At 35.1% G+C, this 16,714-nt stretch overlaps 1 protein-coding gene across 2 annotated transcripts; it reads left to right on the forward strand.

Annotated features, from left to right (window-relative positions):
* Window positions 1–1,550: 1,550 nt before the first annotated feature.
* On the forward strand, window positions 1,551–7,687 carry LOC102411392 (natural killer cells antigen CD94). 2 transcript variants are annotated; one of them, XM_006059803.4, is made up of 7 exons: window positions 1,553–1,785; window positions 2,664–2,756; window positions 2,904–2,954; window positions 4,431–4,475; window positions 4,629–4,780; window positions 5,535–5,638; window positions 6,419–7,687. In XM_006059803.4, the coding sequence occupies exons 1-7, from the start codon at window positions 1,779–1,781 to the stop codon at window positions 6,537–6,539; spliced, it is 573 nt and encodes a 190-aa protein (XP_006059865.2). In that variant the 5' UTR covers window positions 1,553–1,778; the 3' UTR covers window positions 6,540–7,687. The 2 variants fall into 2 exon arrangements, with proteins under 2 accessions (XP_025139009.2, XP_006059865.2); XM_025283224.3 differs by lacking the exon at window positions 2,664–2,756 and having other exon boundaries at window positions 1,551–1,785.
* The last annotated feature ends 9,027 nt before the right edge of the window (window positions 7,688–16,714 follow it).

Here is a 16,714-nt window from a genome sequence, read left to right on the forward strand (position 1 = left end):
GGATAAAGGAGGGAGTGTTAATACAGGAAAGAGAATGTAGAACACAATAAAGGTCACTCTCTTAATCCAGATACTAGAGGAGGAGACTGGAGACTAGCACTATTGAGTGAATCTGGTGAATGGGGAAAAATATAATGTTCAAAACTGCCTCACATTCAAGTCACAGTTGCTGGATTAGAGCAAATACTGAGACTCATTGGTTAGGGCCATCCCGGTGAGAATTCCTCAGCACTTCTGGACTGTCAGGCGAGAGCAGCAAAATGTTCAGCAGTTCTAGGAGGGAAAATTTGCACTTGGTGATTTACCATAGTTTACAAATATTCTAAGGGATATGGGAGGGGGGAAGTGATAACATTTGCTTCAAGTGGAGATGAACGGTAGAGAAATTGGTACAAAAACAATTCAACTGCCCTTGTGCAAAAAGGGATCAATCAACCAGTGCTGACAGCACAGAGAAAATTAGAGGATTTTATACTTATATATAATCTACACATATATGCATATAAAGTCCTCTTTAATCACCTGACTTCCCTGGTGGCTCAGCAGTAAAGAATCCATCTACAGTGTGGCAGATGCTGGAGACATGAGTTCAATCCCATGGAGTGCAACCCACTCCAGTATTCTTGCCTAGAGAATTTCAGGGCAGACGAGTCTGGCGGGCTACAGTCCATGGGGTCACACAGGGTTAGATACAAATGAGCAACTGAGTACACATACGTATATAAAATATACACATATATGTATACACATGTACATATGTCTACCTATCTGTATCCATCTTCTACTCTATCCATCTATCTGTCTATCTATCTATATCTTTTGTGTGTATATGCATGAGTGCATTAAGTTATCTTATCTGTGACTTGACATTTACATTGTTGGGCTGAACCAATCTTTTAATGGATTTTTACCACCAAGTTAGAGAATTAAATAAGGGAGAGAGAAAGAGTGAGAGAAGAAGAAGGAGATGAGGAGAGAAGTCCCTCTGATTCTAACCATTTTTATTTTGCCTTCCATACTTGGGCTAATAAGGCAAGAATGAGAAGTACAGCATGAGAGCTGGAAAGTTCCAACCACTCTGTACTAAAGGAAATAAATGAAAATTAACAAAACATAGACAGAGAGAGAGGCTTAATTTGAAATGCATCTCATGTGTGCTCTAGAGAAAGACTACCAGGGTGTCAGACATGTGACCTAGCTTTACTATACCTTACTTTTCTCATTGGTAAAATAAGCATATTTATCTATCTTTATTGTTAAGTCACATTCAGGGGAAAAATAAGCTAATATATGTCATGTGCTTCACGTTTGACACGAGGTAAATAACAAATATTTTTCATGATTAAAAACGGAAAATTCTGTGCAAATTTTTTTTTTTGTACTAAGTAAATTTTCCTTTGGTTTGCCCATATATTCCGTTTTCCAAGTAACTTTTTAGATGACTTTGATGTTTGAACATTAAAAAAAAACTTTCCTCTCACCTTATTTTGTGATAGTCAAATGGTCTGCATTATGAGGTTCAGTGAGAATTTCCTGTATTGCGGTTCCAGAAGCATTTTAGAAGATAGCGATTTTACTGCTTCTTGTTCATACTACACATCCTTGTCTCATCAGCAGAAGATACAAGCACATGTTGATTCACAGTTTTTCTTTTTTAAAATTTCTTCACAACTTTTGGGATTTTGGTAGCCTCCAGCTTAGCTCCATGGACTAACCTCACTATCCTTGAACAAGCATCCACAGTGCCTTATCTGCATCGACATTAGACAACATCTCACATGGCAGGTATGTGCAGCCCAAATCATAAAGTGAAAAAATAAAAATAACCAAAAATGTATCTCATGGGTATGGCTAATTTTGGGCAACATGTTAAGAAAAAATGTGTACAGTTTTAGGTTTCTCATATATTAGCACTTTTTAATTTCATTTTTCTGATTCTTCACTCTGTCACTTAGAGATGATTTTGTGAAGTATTCTCAAAACAGATTTAAAGAGTGTATTTTGACCAGGATAGCTCTAAATTCTGATTGAGATATAAATTTACCAGGAAAATTATCCTAGGTTTTCTTACCTACCTAATGGGAGTCATGTGCTCCACCTTGTGATGCTTATGTTGTTGTTACCAAAATAAGTTTGTTATCAATATATCAGGGTTATCCTGGTGGCTCAGACAGTAAAGAGTCTGCCTACAATGAGGGAAACCCATGTTCAATCCCTGGGTTGGGAAGATCGCCTGGAAAAGGGAATGGCACCCACTCCAGTGTTCTTACCTGGATAATTCCATGGACTGAGGATACAAGTGAGCCACAGTCCGTGGGGTCGCAAAGAGTTGAGTCCATAAAATGGAACTTAGTGCCTGCTTGTCTCTTTTTACTACAGATCTCTAAGCTTCTTTTCAAATTAAAAAGTAAATGGTAAATACATTGTACTGAGACAGAACTGATAAAGAAGAAAAGGTACTGAAAATTTCAATGAAGAACAAAGTACATCATATTGAAATATTGGTATTGGATAGAGTTCTCAATGGACTGTCTTCATTTTCAAACATTTTACTGGCAAAATGGGTTATCAAACCAAAGAACTTTTTGGATTCTCTCACTGGTTTCTGCCTTTAAGAACTCCTGTACTTGATCTTTAAATCATTATCCCATCTTTCTTTATAGCTTTTCAGACCACCGCATGGAGGTTGATCTCTGGGGTCTTAGGAGTAATATGCCTTGTGTTGATGGCTGCTTTGGGAGTTCTGTTAAAAAATTGTAAGTTTTTCTAGTCAAGCCTATATAAAAAGATCAAAATTGTGATAAAACTATCTTACAATAAAAGTTTGATTTTTCTAATGTGGAGTATTTTGTTATTTCATAAAACAGTGTCTAATAAAGTAAATTTCTAATCATTTCTTCCAGCACCTACTAAACAAAGTGTTCAGCCTGGACCCTCCTCAGATCTTCAGGAAGGTAAAGTTCCTACTTTGGAAATCTTTCTTGTTGATAAAGAATAAAATAAGCAGTTTCCTGTTTTTCTCACACAGAAGCTTGATGGAATATTATAGTCATCAAAACTTGCCTGCTTGTTGTAGGATAGTCTTCTTTCATTGTTTACATAAGAATTTATTAAATTTCATCAAATAAATATTATTTGTATATTTAAATAATAAGGAAAATATTACCCTGAAAAAAATTTTCCAAGGTTAAGTGTTCATGTTTAAGTAGCAAATAAAAAATACATTATATTTTTATATTTATATTATATATATACATGATACTTACATTAAAGTAAATACTATAGCCAATCCTAATTACCTCATTGTGTTTGTTTATAACCCTCTATACCTTTACCTCTGCTTCTTCTATAACTCAGAAAACAGCATGGAGATTTTTGCAGTTCTAAACCCTACTTAACACTTAACCTGTGAAAGTCAGCTCCAAGACCTAGCTGTTGTTTTTTTTTTTTTTCTCAAACACTCTCCAAGTTGTTTTACTATCTTCTTTGTTCATATAGCATCTTCATTCATATCTTTTTTTTCCTGAACATTTTCCTGGCTTTATTGAGATACAGTTGACAAATGATGTTGTATAAGTTTAATGTCTGCAATGTGTTGATTTGATATACTTATTACTATAATATTATTACCACTGTAGCACTAGCTAGTACCTCCATCATGTCACACAACTATCATTTCTGTTTGTGGTAAAAACATTTAAGAACTACTCCTGCAGCAAGTCATGAGTATTTATACCACAATACTGTTAGCTCTAGTTATAATGGTGTGCAGTAGATTCCCAGAATGAATTCATCTTCTAACTGAAAGCTTCTATTTTTTTTTGTTTTTGTTTTTGGCCTCACCTCACAGCTTTTGGGATTTTAGTTCCACTATCACAGATTGGATCCAGGTACTCAGCAGTGAAAGCATTGAGTTTTAACCACTGGACCACCAGGAAATTTCCAAGTACATTTTGACCAACATCTCCCTATTTTCCCCATATCTCAGCCCTTGTTAACCACCATTCTACTCTACACCTTCAAAATTATTTATTTGACAAAGATTTGAGTGCCTGCCATGTCATAGAACTTTTATCACCGAGGATGGTCAATACTGAAGACACGATCACTAATATATTGGGTGGTCAGACTTCTGGCTAATCATTTTATTTATCATCATTTTGAAAATAAAATATGCAGAATTTTTCTCTCAGAAAATATGCTATAATTCTTTCTTCCTTTTAATACTTCTTTCATCTAGTTTACTTTTAATTACATAGAAAAAATCAGCTTTGGATCACTGCCTTAAAAAGGGTTCTTCTAATCACCTCACATCCTACAATCTGCTATACTGTTTATTTGAACACAGTGAATTTATTGTGTATACTTACCCAGATTAGCATTAAAAATAGTTCATAAAGACTAAAATGTATGCAATTCTCTATCTCTAGAATATAATCTCCATGAAGAAGAAGAGTCATGTCTGGGTTGTTCAGGTAAATATCTGCTGATGTGTAGTGTATGCAGTAAATTCTCAAAGAATATTTGTAGACACAATTAATAAAAAACAAATGCTTTTTGAATGAGAAAGCACTGAAAAGAAACTGGATCTCCAATGTCATCAAGTCATATTTTATTTTTTCTCTTAGGATCTGGCTGCTATTCTTGCCAAGAAAAGTGGATTGGCTACCAATGCAACTGTTATTTCGTTTCTAATGAATTGAAAACATGGAAAGACAGTAGGGATTTTTGTGTTTCTCATAATTCCAGTCTACTTCAGATACAAATCAGAAATGAACTGGTAAGTATTTAATTCTTATTTTCTACATTTTATTTGACCCAGAAAAATATATTATCTATACTTTGATTCAAGTCTTTAATCAGATAGTAAATGTATGATTATATTTGAACTAATTTCCTATACTTTGAAACCACCATAAAATTGAGCCAAACTTTCTCTAAGGTTTACATTATAGGAGTGCTGACAAGTAAAATATAAGAAACTGTTTAGAGAGTATTCAAAGAAGAAATAATAGGTCATTAGTTTTATTCCAAAAACTTTAAACTTTTAGTTCTTTAAGTGAATTTATAACTGATTTTGTAATTATACAACATTTGCTATCACTCGGGTATAATGTGAAATGAATATGTAGAATATTATAAAATAATAACCCAACTCAATAAAAAGTTCTGTAGCTTCCTGGAGAAACTGTGGTAAAGATTTATCCCTCCAGATGCGGTTTATTTGGGATCAGATTTGATTATTGATCCCATCTGAAGGAAGTGTTCCATGAAACCTCTCACACCCTTTATGACATCTTTCATTCCTTCAAGAAGTGAGATTTTTGTGGGTTTTTTTTTCCTCCATAAATGAATGGGCTTGATGAATGAGAAATAGTAGGCATGTGACTGACTCTTTTTCCCAAATTAAAAGTTAAAAATGATTTTAGTGGGTATAATTGAAAAACTGATGTGGACACTGGCCCCCTTAAACGTACATGATTCCTAGAGTAGATTCAAAATAGATTAATATGTTGGTCTCTGTTTCCATGCAGGCTTTTATGAAGTTCAGTACCAGTTTTTACTGGATTGGGCTTTCTTACGATGAAGAACATCATGCCTGGTTGTGGGAGGACAATTCTACTCTCTCCTGGGATCTGTAAGTTTCTGGTACCAAAACCTTTTTCCCTGTTCTTTTTGAGTTTATCCTTAGATCTGATCAGAGAATTGAATATCCAGGACCATTATAAGGGTATCCTATTTTGGGCATGAAACTATAAAAAAGAGAATAGATACAACATAATAAAATTTTTAACCACATCCACAACATCCAAGTGTTTGCTCAAAAGCTTTCGACATATGTTTTGTTTCCTGCCTTGGTACAAGCACTTGGATATGTATGCATATGTACAGATTCTCACATGTATGAAAGCAGTCCGGAGAAAACAGTATGTCCATTATTTTTCTTATTCTGGTGGAGATTGATATTCTCAGCATTGACCCATGTTTCAAATATTCTGGGTTTATTTCCTGTATATTTATAAGCTTCAAATCTCATTTTCATTCTTAAATATGAGATTTAACAGCATCATACATTGAGAAATTTTATAATCTGATTTTTTCTTGGACTAGACTTAGTTAATACATCTTTAATTAACATAGAAGCAAAGAATAACACATATCAAAATCTTTTAAAACAACAACAAAACCCCAAAATCCCCAATCTCAATGCTATTGATTATTGAGCATACTGTGTTTTGGTAACATTGTACTCTGAAATTGTGAAAAATGGCTTGAATGAAGAAGATAATGACTCAAGATGTAGTATCTCATTCAAATGCTTTTAAATGTTCCCTAATTCTATCATTTAGCAAGAACAGCATCCTTGAATGTTTTCATTTCCTGTTCTTATATATTAAAATTTTCTTCTTCATTGCAGACTTCCTTTCCCTAAATCTGTAAATCCAAAGAACTGCATTATGTATAGCCCAAGAGGAAGGATTTTGGATGGACACTGTGAAAAGAAGTCTCGTTATATCTGTAAACAACAGCTTATTTAGATGTTTCTTGGGGCACAAGTGTTGTGCAATGGAGATTCAGTATTACTTAGAATGGTTACAAATTATATTACCTACCTCTGGGATCTTTAAAATTTCCCAAATTGTGTTTTATCAATCATATACTTTTCATGTATTTGAAAATATATATTTAAATTTTTTATCATTATGCAATTGGTATATAACATTATGTTAGTTTTAGGTATACAACATAACAATAACTAAAACAATATGCCTAATTCATCAACATATATAGTTACAATTTAAAATTTTGCCCTGTGTTTTTAAGTTGATGAAATTTGTGTACCTACACCTGAAATTATAGAGTCAAGATAAATAATTTAATGAATGTTCAATGTATATGGTATGGATTTAACAATTTATGCATCTATTTTTGGAAATTCTCTCTGCTGAAATTTAAATAAAACTTAATTCAGGCCAAACAATATATATTAACATCATATTAGTTCTTTGTATGGTATGCTAAATTGAAAAGTCCCATCCTCATCTTTTTTCCCTCTGAAAGTAAAAATAATTTCAGTGTTTGTTTTAAGTTTTTGGTGTATATCTATTCATCTATATGTTCTAATTTAGACCTGAAAGTGCTATATAATAATTCCTTCATATGTATCACAAGGGTTAAGTAACACATTTGTGTGTCTTATCTTGATGCTACCAAGTTCTGCAGAACAATTGGAAAGTTATATCCAAGTATGTGATCTTACAAGATTGCCTTCACATTTTCCAAGGGGAAGGGAAACCCAAGATCTGATCACATGAATATACAGTCTTTTGTTTTGTTTTGTTTTGTTTTTTCAAGTATCTTTCTTGCCTTATGCTTATCTGACAGTAAAAAAAGCCACTCTTACATGGGCATTTAAGATTTCAATTTCTGATCAATCCCCAAAATCTTTTCCTAAATGGCATGTGATAAAATACTGGACATTTAGTATTTAAGAGGACAGGGAGCAAGCAGGCTTTTTTATTGAAGGGTTTCTGAGTGGGTCAGTGAAGGGAAGGGCACATGATGAGTCATGATGCTTGTGACCTGAATAGATTTTTTCCCACCTCAGAAATATCAAAACCCAATTCCCTCTTTTAAAAAATAACTGTTGAATATACATCTAAAGAAATTTGTACTGACATCTCTATTTGTTCTCTTCTTTTGTATTTCAATTAAATGATTATAATTAAGAGCTCAAGGTTGATTTTCAAAATACAAAGAGTCAGGAAGAGATAAGAACCTCTCATGTTTTATTTCTCAAAATACAAATATAATAGTAATACAACTTGAAATCTTTATTCTTGTATGAAGATTGACTTAGGAAAAATGTACTTAGGTTATACTATGAAAAACACAGGAATACCTGTAACATCTTTCATGTATTTAACTTGGACATGCATTGCACTTTCTACATATTTAAAATGTTTTGCCTTTGCTGTCTGTGTCATTTTTGTAACAATATAGTTTTTAAATTGCATTTATAAAGATCAGTATAGACAAGCTTATTAAGAAAACAGTTTTCTGTTCCAACTGTCCAATCAATCTCTCCTCTTCCCACACAAAAAAATTTCCTCTGAGTATTTTGCTTGTTTGTTTGTTTTTCCTAAGGAGAAAAAATGTAGGAAATATACTTCTAAATAGGATATGTATAGATCTCTGTTTATTTTCTATGCAGGAAATAATAGAATTTTCATAATTTTTGTCAAGGATGAATATCAACTGTGTTCTTGTAGCCACATTCAGGCATAGGTTGAAACTGCTATTCTAACATCATACTCTATGAATTTTACATAGTTCAATCTTTTTGTTTGTTTGTTTTTACTGAGAACTCATGAAAATTTATTACAATATCGCAAGAGCAATGAGGAAACAGAAGGTGTTAAATGTTACAGATTATATCTAATTTCAAAGAATAATTTATTTCAAAGTTGTCTTCACTGAGGAAGGAAAATTCCTGTTGCCTTCTAAAGATAGCTGAGAGGTTTTCTTCAGCTCCCATATCATATCCATATCATCCCATATCATATCCATATCATCAGCTCCTATATCCCATATCATTTCAGCTCCCATATCATTTCAGACTGGGAGCTAACTGAGGTTCAGATAATGAACTACTTATTGCAAAATTCAGACTTAAATTGAAAAAAAGTAGGGAAAACCACTAAACCATTAAGGCATGACCTAAATCAAATCCCTTACAATTATACAGTGGAAGTTAGAAATAGATTCAAGGGATTAGATCTGATAGAAAGAGTGCCTGAAGAACTATGGATGGAGGTTCGTGATATTGTATAGGAGGCAGTGATCAAGACCATCCACAAGAAAAAGAAATGCAAAAAAGCAAAATGGCTGTCTGAGGAGGCCTTAAAAAGAACTGTGGAGGGAAGAAAAACTAAAGGCAAAAGAGAAAATGGAAGATATACCCATTTGAATGCAGATTTTCAAAGGATGGAGAGATAAGAAAACCTTCTTCAGTGATCAGTGCAAAGAAATAGAGCAAAACAATAGAATGGGAAAGATGAGAGATTGCTTCAAGAAAATTAGAGATACTAAGGGAATATTTTGTGCTTAGATGGGCTCAATAAAGGACAGAAATTGAATGGACCTAACAGAAGCAGAAGATATTAAGAAGAGGTGGCAAGAATACACAGATGAACTGTACAAAAAAGATCGTCATGAGCCAGATAATCACGATGGTGTGATCACTCACCTAGAGCCAGACATCCTGGAATGCAAAGTCAATTTGGCCTTAGGAAGCATCACTACGAACAAAGCTAGTGCAGGTGATGGAATTCCAGTTGAGCTATTTCAAATCCTAAAAGACGATGTTGTGAAAGTGCTGCACTCAAATGCCAGCAAACTTGGAAAACTCAGCAGTGGCCACAGGACTGGAAAAGGTTAGTTTTCATTTCAATCCCAAAGAAAGGCAATGCCAAATAATGTTCAAACCACCACACGATTGCACTCATCTCACATGCTAGCAAAGTAATGCTCAAAATGCTCCGAGCCAGACTTTAACAGTACATGAACCATGAACTTCCAGATGTTCAAACTGGATTTAGAAAGGCAGAGGAACCAGAGATCAAATTGCCAACATCCGTTGGACCATCGGTAAAGCACAAGAGTTCCAGAAAAACATTTAATTCTGTTTTACTGACTGTGCCAAAGCCTTTGACTGTGTAGATCACAACAAACTATGGAAAATTCTTAAAGAGATGGGAATACCAGACCATCTGACCTGCCTCCTGAGAAACCTGTATGCGGGTCAAGAAGCAACAGTTAGAACGGAACATGAAACAACAGACTGGTTTCAAATTGGGAAAGGAGTATGTCAGGCTGTATATTGTCACCCTAATTATTTAACTTATAAGCAAGGTACATCATGAGAAATGCTGGACTGGATGAAGCACAAGCTGGAAACAAGATTTCTGGGAGAAATATCAATAACCTCAGATATGCAGAAGACACCATGCTTATGGCAGAAAGTGAAGAACTAAAGAGCCTCTTGATGAAAGTGAAAGAAGGGAGTGAAAAAGCTGACTTAAAACTCAGCTTTTTCAGAAAACTAAGATCATGGCATCCAGTCCCATCATTTCATGGCAAATAGATAAAGAAACAATGGAAACAGTGACAGACTTCATTTTGGGGGCTCCAAAATCACTGCAGATGGTGACTGCAGCCATAAAATTAAAAGATGCTTGCTCCTTGAAAGAAAAGCTATGACCAGCCTAGACAGCATATTAAAAAGCAGAGACATTACTTTGCCAACAAAGGTCTGTCTAGTCAAAGCTATGGTTTTTCCAGTAGTCATGTATGGATGTGAGAGATGGACTATAAAGAAAGCTGAGTGCCGAAGAATTGATGCTTTTGAACTGTGGTGTGGAGAAGACTCTTGAGAGTCCCTTGGACTGCAAGGAGATCTAACCAGCCCATCCTAAAGGAAATCAGTCCTGAATATTCATTGGAAGGACTGATGCTAAAGCTGAAACTCCAATACTTTGGTCACCTGATACGAAGAGATGACTCATTGAAAATGACCCTGATGCTGGAAAAGGTGGAAGGAGAAGGGGACAACAGAGGATGAGATGGTTGAATGGCATCACCGACTCGATGGACATGAGTTTGAGCAAACTCCAGGAGTTGGTGATGGACGGGAGGCCTGGCTGCTGCAACCTCTGCGGTCACAAAGAGTCAGACATGACTGAATGACTGAACTGAACCGAACTGATAATTTCAGGGCATTATCATGTAAAGTGCTAGCTTAAAGAAATGTTACTAGTCATCCATGGCAAAGTGTCCTTCTTACTATTGGCCTCATCATATTAATTACATTCAATCCAGGACCATCTGACTCATTTCATTTTTATTAATTTTTTCTCCCACTCTTACCTGAATTATGCTTCCTTCATCCTGAAAATCTCTTTGTACTACTTGGGATGGGAACAATTCCTTTTATAGAAAGGTTTTGCACAAAAATTTTGTTTCTTTCTGATATGATGTTTCCGATATATTCTCTGTAGGAGTCACTTACTTTTATTTTGATTTCTGCTTTTTGCTCTGAAATGGGCTGATTTGGAAGGATCTAGGTGAATGACTCAGTTTGGATATAAAGCAAAGGTAAGAGGGTAAGGAAATGTGTGAAAAACACATACTATAACAAAACTGTATTTCCATAAGTCAGTTCAGTCTTTCTTCATTTAATTCTGTTACTCTGAATGTGTTACTCATTACCCTGAATGCATGCAATATGGGTTATGTATTGATGGCTAACAAATTATATTTAGAAACCTAAAACCACACATGTTTATTATCTCTCACTATCTGTGGATCTGGAACTGGACACAGCTTAACTATAGTCTTTGTTCAGGGTCTCACTAGATTGAAACCAAGTTCTTGGCCAGGTGGTATTCTCACCTAAAACTCAAGAGTCCTCAAAGCTCAATCAAGCTTTTGAAAAAAATTTGTTCTTTATGTTTGTAAGACTAATACCCATAGCTTACAAAGGACTCCTCTCTGCATAGATAGTCACACCAGGGTTACTTTCTTCTTCAGGACAAGGAATAGTACCCCTGACTCCTCTCTTTATCATGTCTATGTCTCTTTTGGGCTTCCCTGGAGGCTCAGATGGTAAAGAATCTGCCTGCAATGCGGGATACCTGGGTTGGATCCCTGGGTTGGGAAGATCCCCTGTAGGAGGGCATGGCAACCCACTCCAGTATTCTTGCCTGGGGAATCCCCACAGACAGAGATGCCTGGTGGGCTATAGCCCATGGAGTCGCGAAGAGTTGGACACGACTAAGTGACTAAGCACAGCACTCTTTTAATAGTTTCCCTTATGAGGTCAGGTCTCCCCATAATAATCTGTCTTTTGGTTACCTGAGAATTGACTAATTTGGAACTTTAATTACATCTGAAAAACAGCTTTATTTTGGCCATTTAATGGAATCTAATTACAGCAGCATCCCATTATATTCACAAATCCCCCCTGTAATTTAGTTGGAAGGGATTATATAGGTGCACACCAGGGAGTGAATATTCTGAGGGTCATTTTAGAGCTCTGCTACCACAACAATTTATCCCCCAAAACTATGCTGTAACTGCTACTCCATTGTTTATTGAATTTATATACTGCCCTTTGATTCCTCATAAATAAGAATTTAGTTCACATGTGTCATGATAAGTAATCTTTTCAATTGCAATATATTACCTCTAAGTTCTTCTATTGTTGTTGTTGAGTCCCTAAATCGTCTGACTCTTTTTCAACCCCATAGACTAGACTGTAGCCAGTCAGGCTCCTTTGTTCATGGGATTTCCCAGGTAAGAATACTGGAGTGGGTTGCCATTTCCTTCTCCAAGGGATCTTCCCAATGTAGGGATTGAACCCACATCTCTTACATTGGCAGATCAATTCTTTACCACTGAGCTGCCATGGAAGTGACATCTAAATCTGCTTAATGAAAATAGAGTTATTTTACAGCTGGACTCTTTGCTTACCTCCAGAGAGACTTGAGAATTGTTTTTTGGCTGTTGGCCATGATAAGGGCAATTAGTTAACCAACCAAGTAACTAATTAACTCATGACTAATGATGAATTTTTTAAAGCTCAGAATTCCTGAGTGGAATGTATGACCAATTTGTTTATTGATAACGTAAGCTTGAAGTACGGAGAAGGCAATGGCACCCCACTCCAGTACTCTTGCCTGGAAAATCCATGGACGGAGGAGCCTGGTAGGCTACAGTCCATGGAGTCGCTAAGAGTCGGACACAACTGAGCGACTTCACTTTCACTTTTCACTTTCATGCATTGGAGAAGGAAATGGCAACCCACTCCAGTGTTTTTGCCTGGAGGATCCCAGGGATGGCGGAGCCTGGTGGGCTGCCGTCTATGAGGTCACACGGAGTCGGACACGACTGAAGCGACTTAGCAGTTTAGCAAGCTGGAAGTAATAAGTTAGATATTTAATCTTCACCATGTGAACAGTCTCAGCAGAAAACTTCTGCCTGAGCTGTCCTGTAACCAAGTTTCCACACACATCCATCAGCACAAATACTAGCAGTTTCATCCACAGAGATGATGAATCATATCTTCAGATAAATAAGAACATTGGGTAGCTTGTTTCTGGATGTTTCTTTGAATTATCTTTCTCCTGTTGTCTTATATTCACTGCCTTTATTAAAAGCTTTACATGAGTATTCTCATTGGAGCCTTCAATTTGTTTCAATTATCTAAACCTGGAAATCTTTGGAACATTTAAACCAACTTTTTCATTTCCATAATTTTGGAACTTTTGAAACATCTTTTATCCTAGTGTAGGGGTTGGAAAACTTTCCCTAAAGAATTGGATAGTAAATATTTTCAACATTGTAAGTTAGTCTCTGTTGAAACTTCTCAACTCTGTGATTTGTAGTGCAAAAGAATACATAAATTAATAGTTTGACTGCATTACAAAAGCCCTTTATTTTCAAAGACAAATGGTTGGACAAATGTTCACCAACCCCTGTCAAAACGTGTAAAAGGAGACTATATGGACATCAGCGCTACTCTGCACTTCACTTCATCCTTTTCCTGGTTGTATCTTACCAGTTGTAAATGTACTTACAAATTTTGCTGTATAAAATCAGTTGTATCTTATTAATATCAGTTTGTACTACCTATTAGAAAACCTGCATTATAAATCCAATGTGACAATCTTCCTCTGTATGTTTTTACTTTATTGAGCACAATAAAATGGTTAGACTTGCATTTTTTCCAGCCATCAAAAGCTCCTTTTGTTTGTTAAAACACTAAACAATAACACAGTGAGGCTATAAGAAAGCAAATGCATATATGGAGAACATAGCCACCTCAGGTTGTCATGTTAGAATGCTCATTCACTGCGAACTCATGAATCTTCCATACAGGCTTTTAGAGGTTATGAGTGTGGAATAGATTTGAAGTAAAGATCTGAAAGAAAGAGTACTGTAGTAAGTACTACCAAATCCTCAGTTTTATATAGCAAAGATGGTTGCTTGATTCCAAATATCCCTCAAACTTCCCTCTCATTTGTAAAAGCAATAAAGGAAACAAATAAAATGATAAAAGATCCATGTTCTTTCATCATCTTCATAGACAGAGCACCACAACCAACAAATTATCTCTAGGTAGAAATACAACAATATTGAAGAGTTCTTGCTCCAGTCTACCACTGAATGCTTATGGTGCTGGTTAGGGAAATTAGTCCTTAAAATTGTCTATGAGAAAGTGAAAATAGAGAACATAGCTTAAGTGTAGACACAATGAACCTATAAAGATAAACCTGCAACAATAAGTTCCAAAATACTTAACAAAGGTTGAGACTCGGCAGTTTATAAAACTGGAAAAAGGTTTGAAATGGAAGACAAGAAGTGAGAAATTTGGGAAAGCATTTTTTTTTCCTTAGTATTTTTTTTTTTTCCTATTATCTGAGAAACAGGTAATACACATAGGGTGATATCTCGTAGAGCTGTGAGTACAAAAGCAAAGATTTAATTTGGAGGATTTAAGAATACTGAGGAAATGAAAGACAATAAAGACATCCCTTTGGCCTCCCTACTTCTATCGCAATATACCATCCAGGAAGGAAACTGTCAAGAATAGGGCAGAACTGACAGAAGAGGGAGCTCTCTAACTAGAAACCTTAACCATTAAATAAATGCACTTGTGCTCAGTCTCTCAGCATTGCCCTACTCTTTGCAAGCCCAAGAACAGTAGCCCTCCAGACTCCTCAGTCCATGAAATTTTCTAGGCAAGAATACTGAGGCGGGTAGCCAATTCCCTATTCCAGGGGATCTTCCCAATTCAGGGATCCAGCCTGCATCTCTTGAGTCTCCTGTATTGGCAGGCAGATTCTTTATCACTGTTGCCACTTGGGAAGTTCTATTAGATGAATAGGAGTAGAAAAAACAGATTTCACCTATATAAGCCACTTTAAAAATTCAAGAATGTGAAATATAATATTTTTACCTACAAAAAGTCATCCACCTAAAAAAAGGAAACAACCATAAGGCTAAAGAAGACTATATATGTCCCGCAAATTAAATTAGATATTTTCATACAGTCATGAAAAAAAATGCACACACAAAAAATATTGAAATAAAGCAGAAGTTAATGATGCTCAGAAAAGCAACAGAAAGCTAAAAGCAAAGAGATGAATTAAGATTTATAAGGTAAAAGGAAGCAAAAAGAAAGCAATGGTTGAAATCCTGATACTATGTACCTTTGAGAATTAAATGACAAAGAAAGCCATTTTATAATGATAAAAACCAAATGCTACCGTGAAGATAAAATAATTCTGAATTCATCTAGGAAATAACAATGACTATATAATATAAAAATTCTAGGAAATGAAGGAAGAAATACATAGTAATGTGTTCACAAAAAGTGACTTAACAGGTCACTCTGAATATAAAACAGAAAGTTTGGACAAAAAATAAGCTATATTACAGATGATCTAAATGATGTAGTAAATGTGGTAGATATTCTGGAGACAAATTGACCACTATACACTGATAATATAAAATATACCTTCCTTCTAAATGTACCTGAAACATCTGCAAAAATTGAATATATAGAACTCTTGAAAAAGTAAAAAGGTATAGATACTTCCTTAACTCGATAAAGTACATATACACACTTGTGTGTGTGTAGGTAAATGTGTGTATGTGTGTCTGTGTATTCTAAAGTTAGAATTTTACTTGTAGAAATCTAATGAAAAAAGTGTAAAAATTTCCTGAAACACAAAAAAATAGGCTTCAAAAATATAAAGCTATTTTCTGGTTTAGGTTAAGACCTTTTATTAAGTTAATTTATAAATTTGAAGTGATACCAATAAAAATCCAATGACAGATGGATCAAGTTGACACTGAAGTTGACACTGAAGTTCATACGGGAAACTTAGCACATAAAATGTATATACAGTCAATATGACTGTAAAAGTATAGTTATGAGGAAGTACTAAACCTACTAATTATTAAAACATACCTCAAAAGCCTCCAGGTAAAACAGCGTCCTTGGTAATGACACACAAATAGGCAGACCAAAGGAATAGAACAGAAAGGCCAGAAAGAGTCTCAATTTATCAATACATATAGAAATTTAGATTGCAATAAAGGTGGTGTCCTCAAATCATAGACTTTTAAATAGATACTATTATTTGGAAAACTAGGTAGGCATTTGTAGAAGGTTAAAATTAGATATATGTGCAGCTAGAATTACTCAGAGTACAACCTTCAATTACATTAAGAGAAAGATAACTTTCCAAAAAGGATTTTGTTAAGTAACAGTGATAAAGTAATGGAGGTTTAAAGTCTCTAGAGGTTTAGACAAAGTTTAATTTGAATTCTCAGTTAAATTCTGACTATATTTGAAGTTTCAAGCAAATTATTTTATTATCAGAGCCTCAATTTTTAATGTACATAGTGGGACTATCTACCTGTGGATTTGCTGAGAAATTTAAAAAAAAAAAAAGCACCTTAAAAGTAAGCGTACAAAACAGAAGTGAGAACATAGTTGATGCTCAGTTAAGATCCGCTGGAGGAGGAAATGGCAACCCTCTCCAGTATTCTTGCCTGAAACATTCCATGGACAGAGGCACCTGGTGGGCTACAGTCCATGGGGTCGTAAAGAGTTGAACACAACTGAGTGATGAGCAACTAT

The sequence above is a fragment of the Bubalus bubalis genome, chromosome 4 (assembly GCF_019923935.1).
Source record: "Bubalus bubalis isolate 160015118507 breed Murrah chromosome 4, NDDB_SH_1, whole genome shotgun sequence".
Taxonomy (NCBI): domain Eukaryota; kingdom Metazoa; phylum Chordata; class Mammalia; order Artiodactyla; family Bovidae; genus Bubalus; species Bubalus bubalis.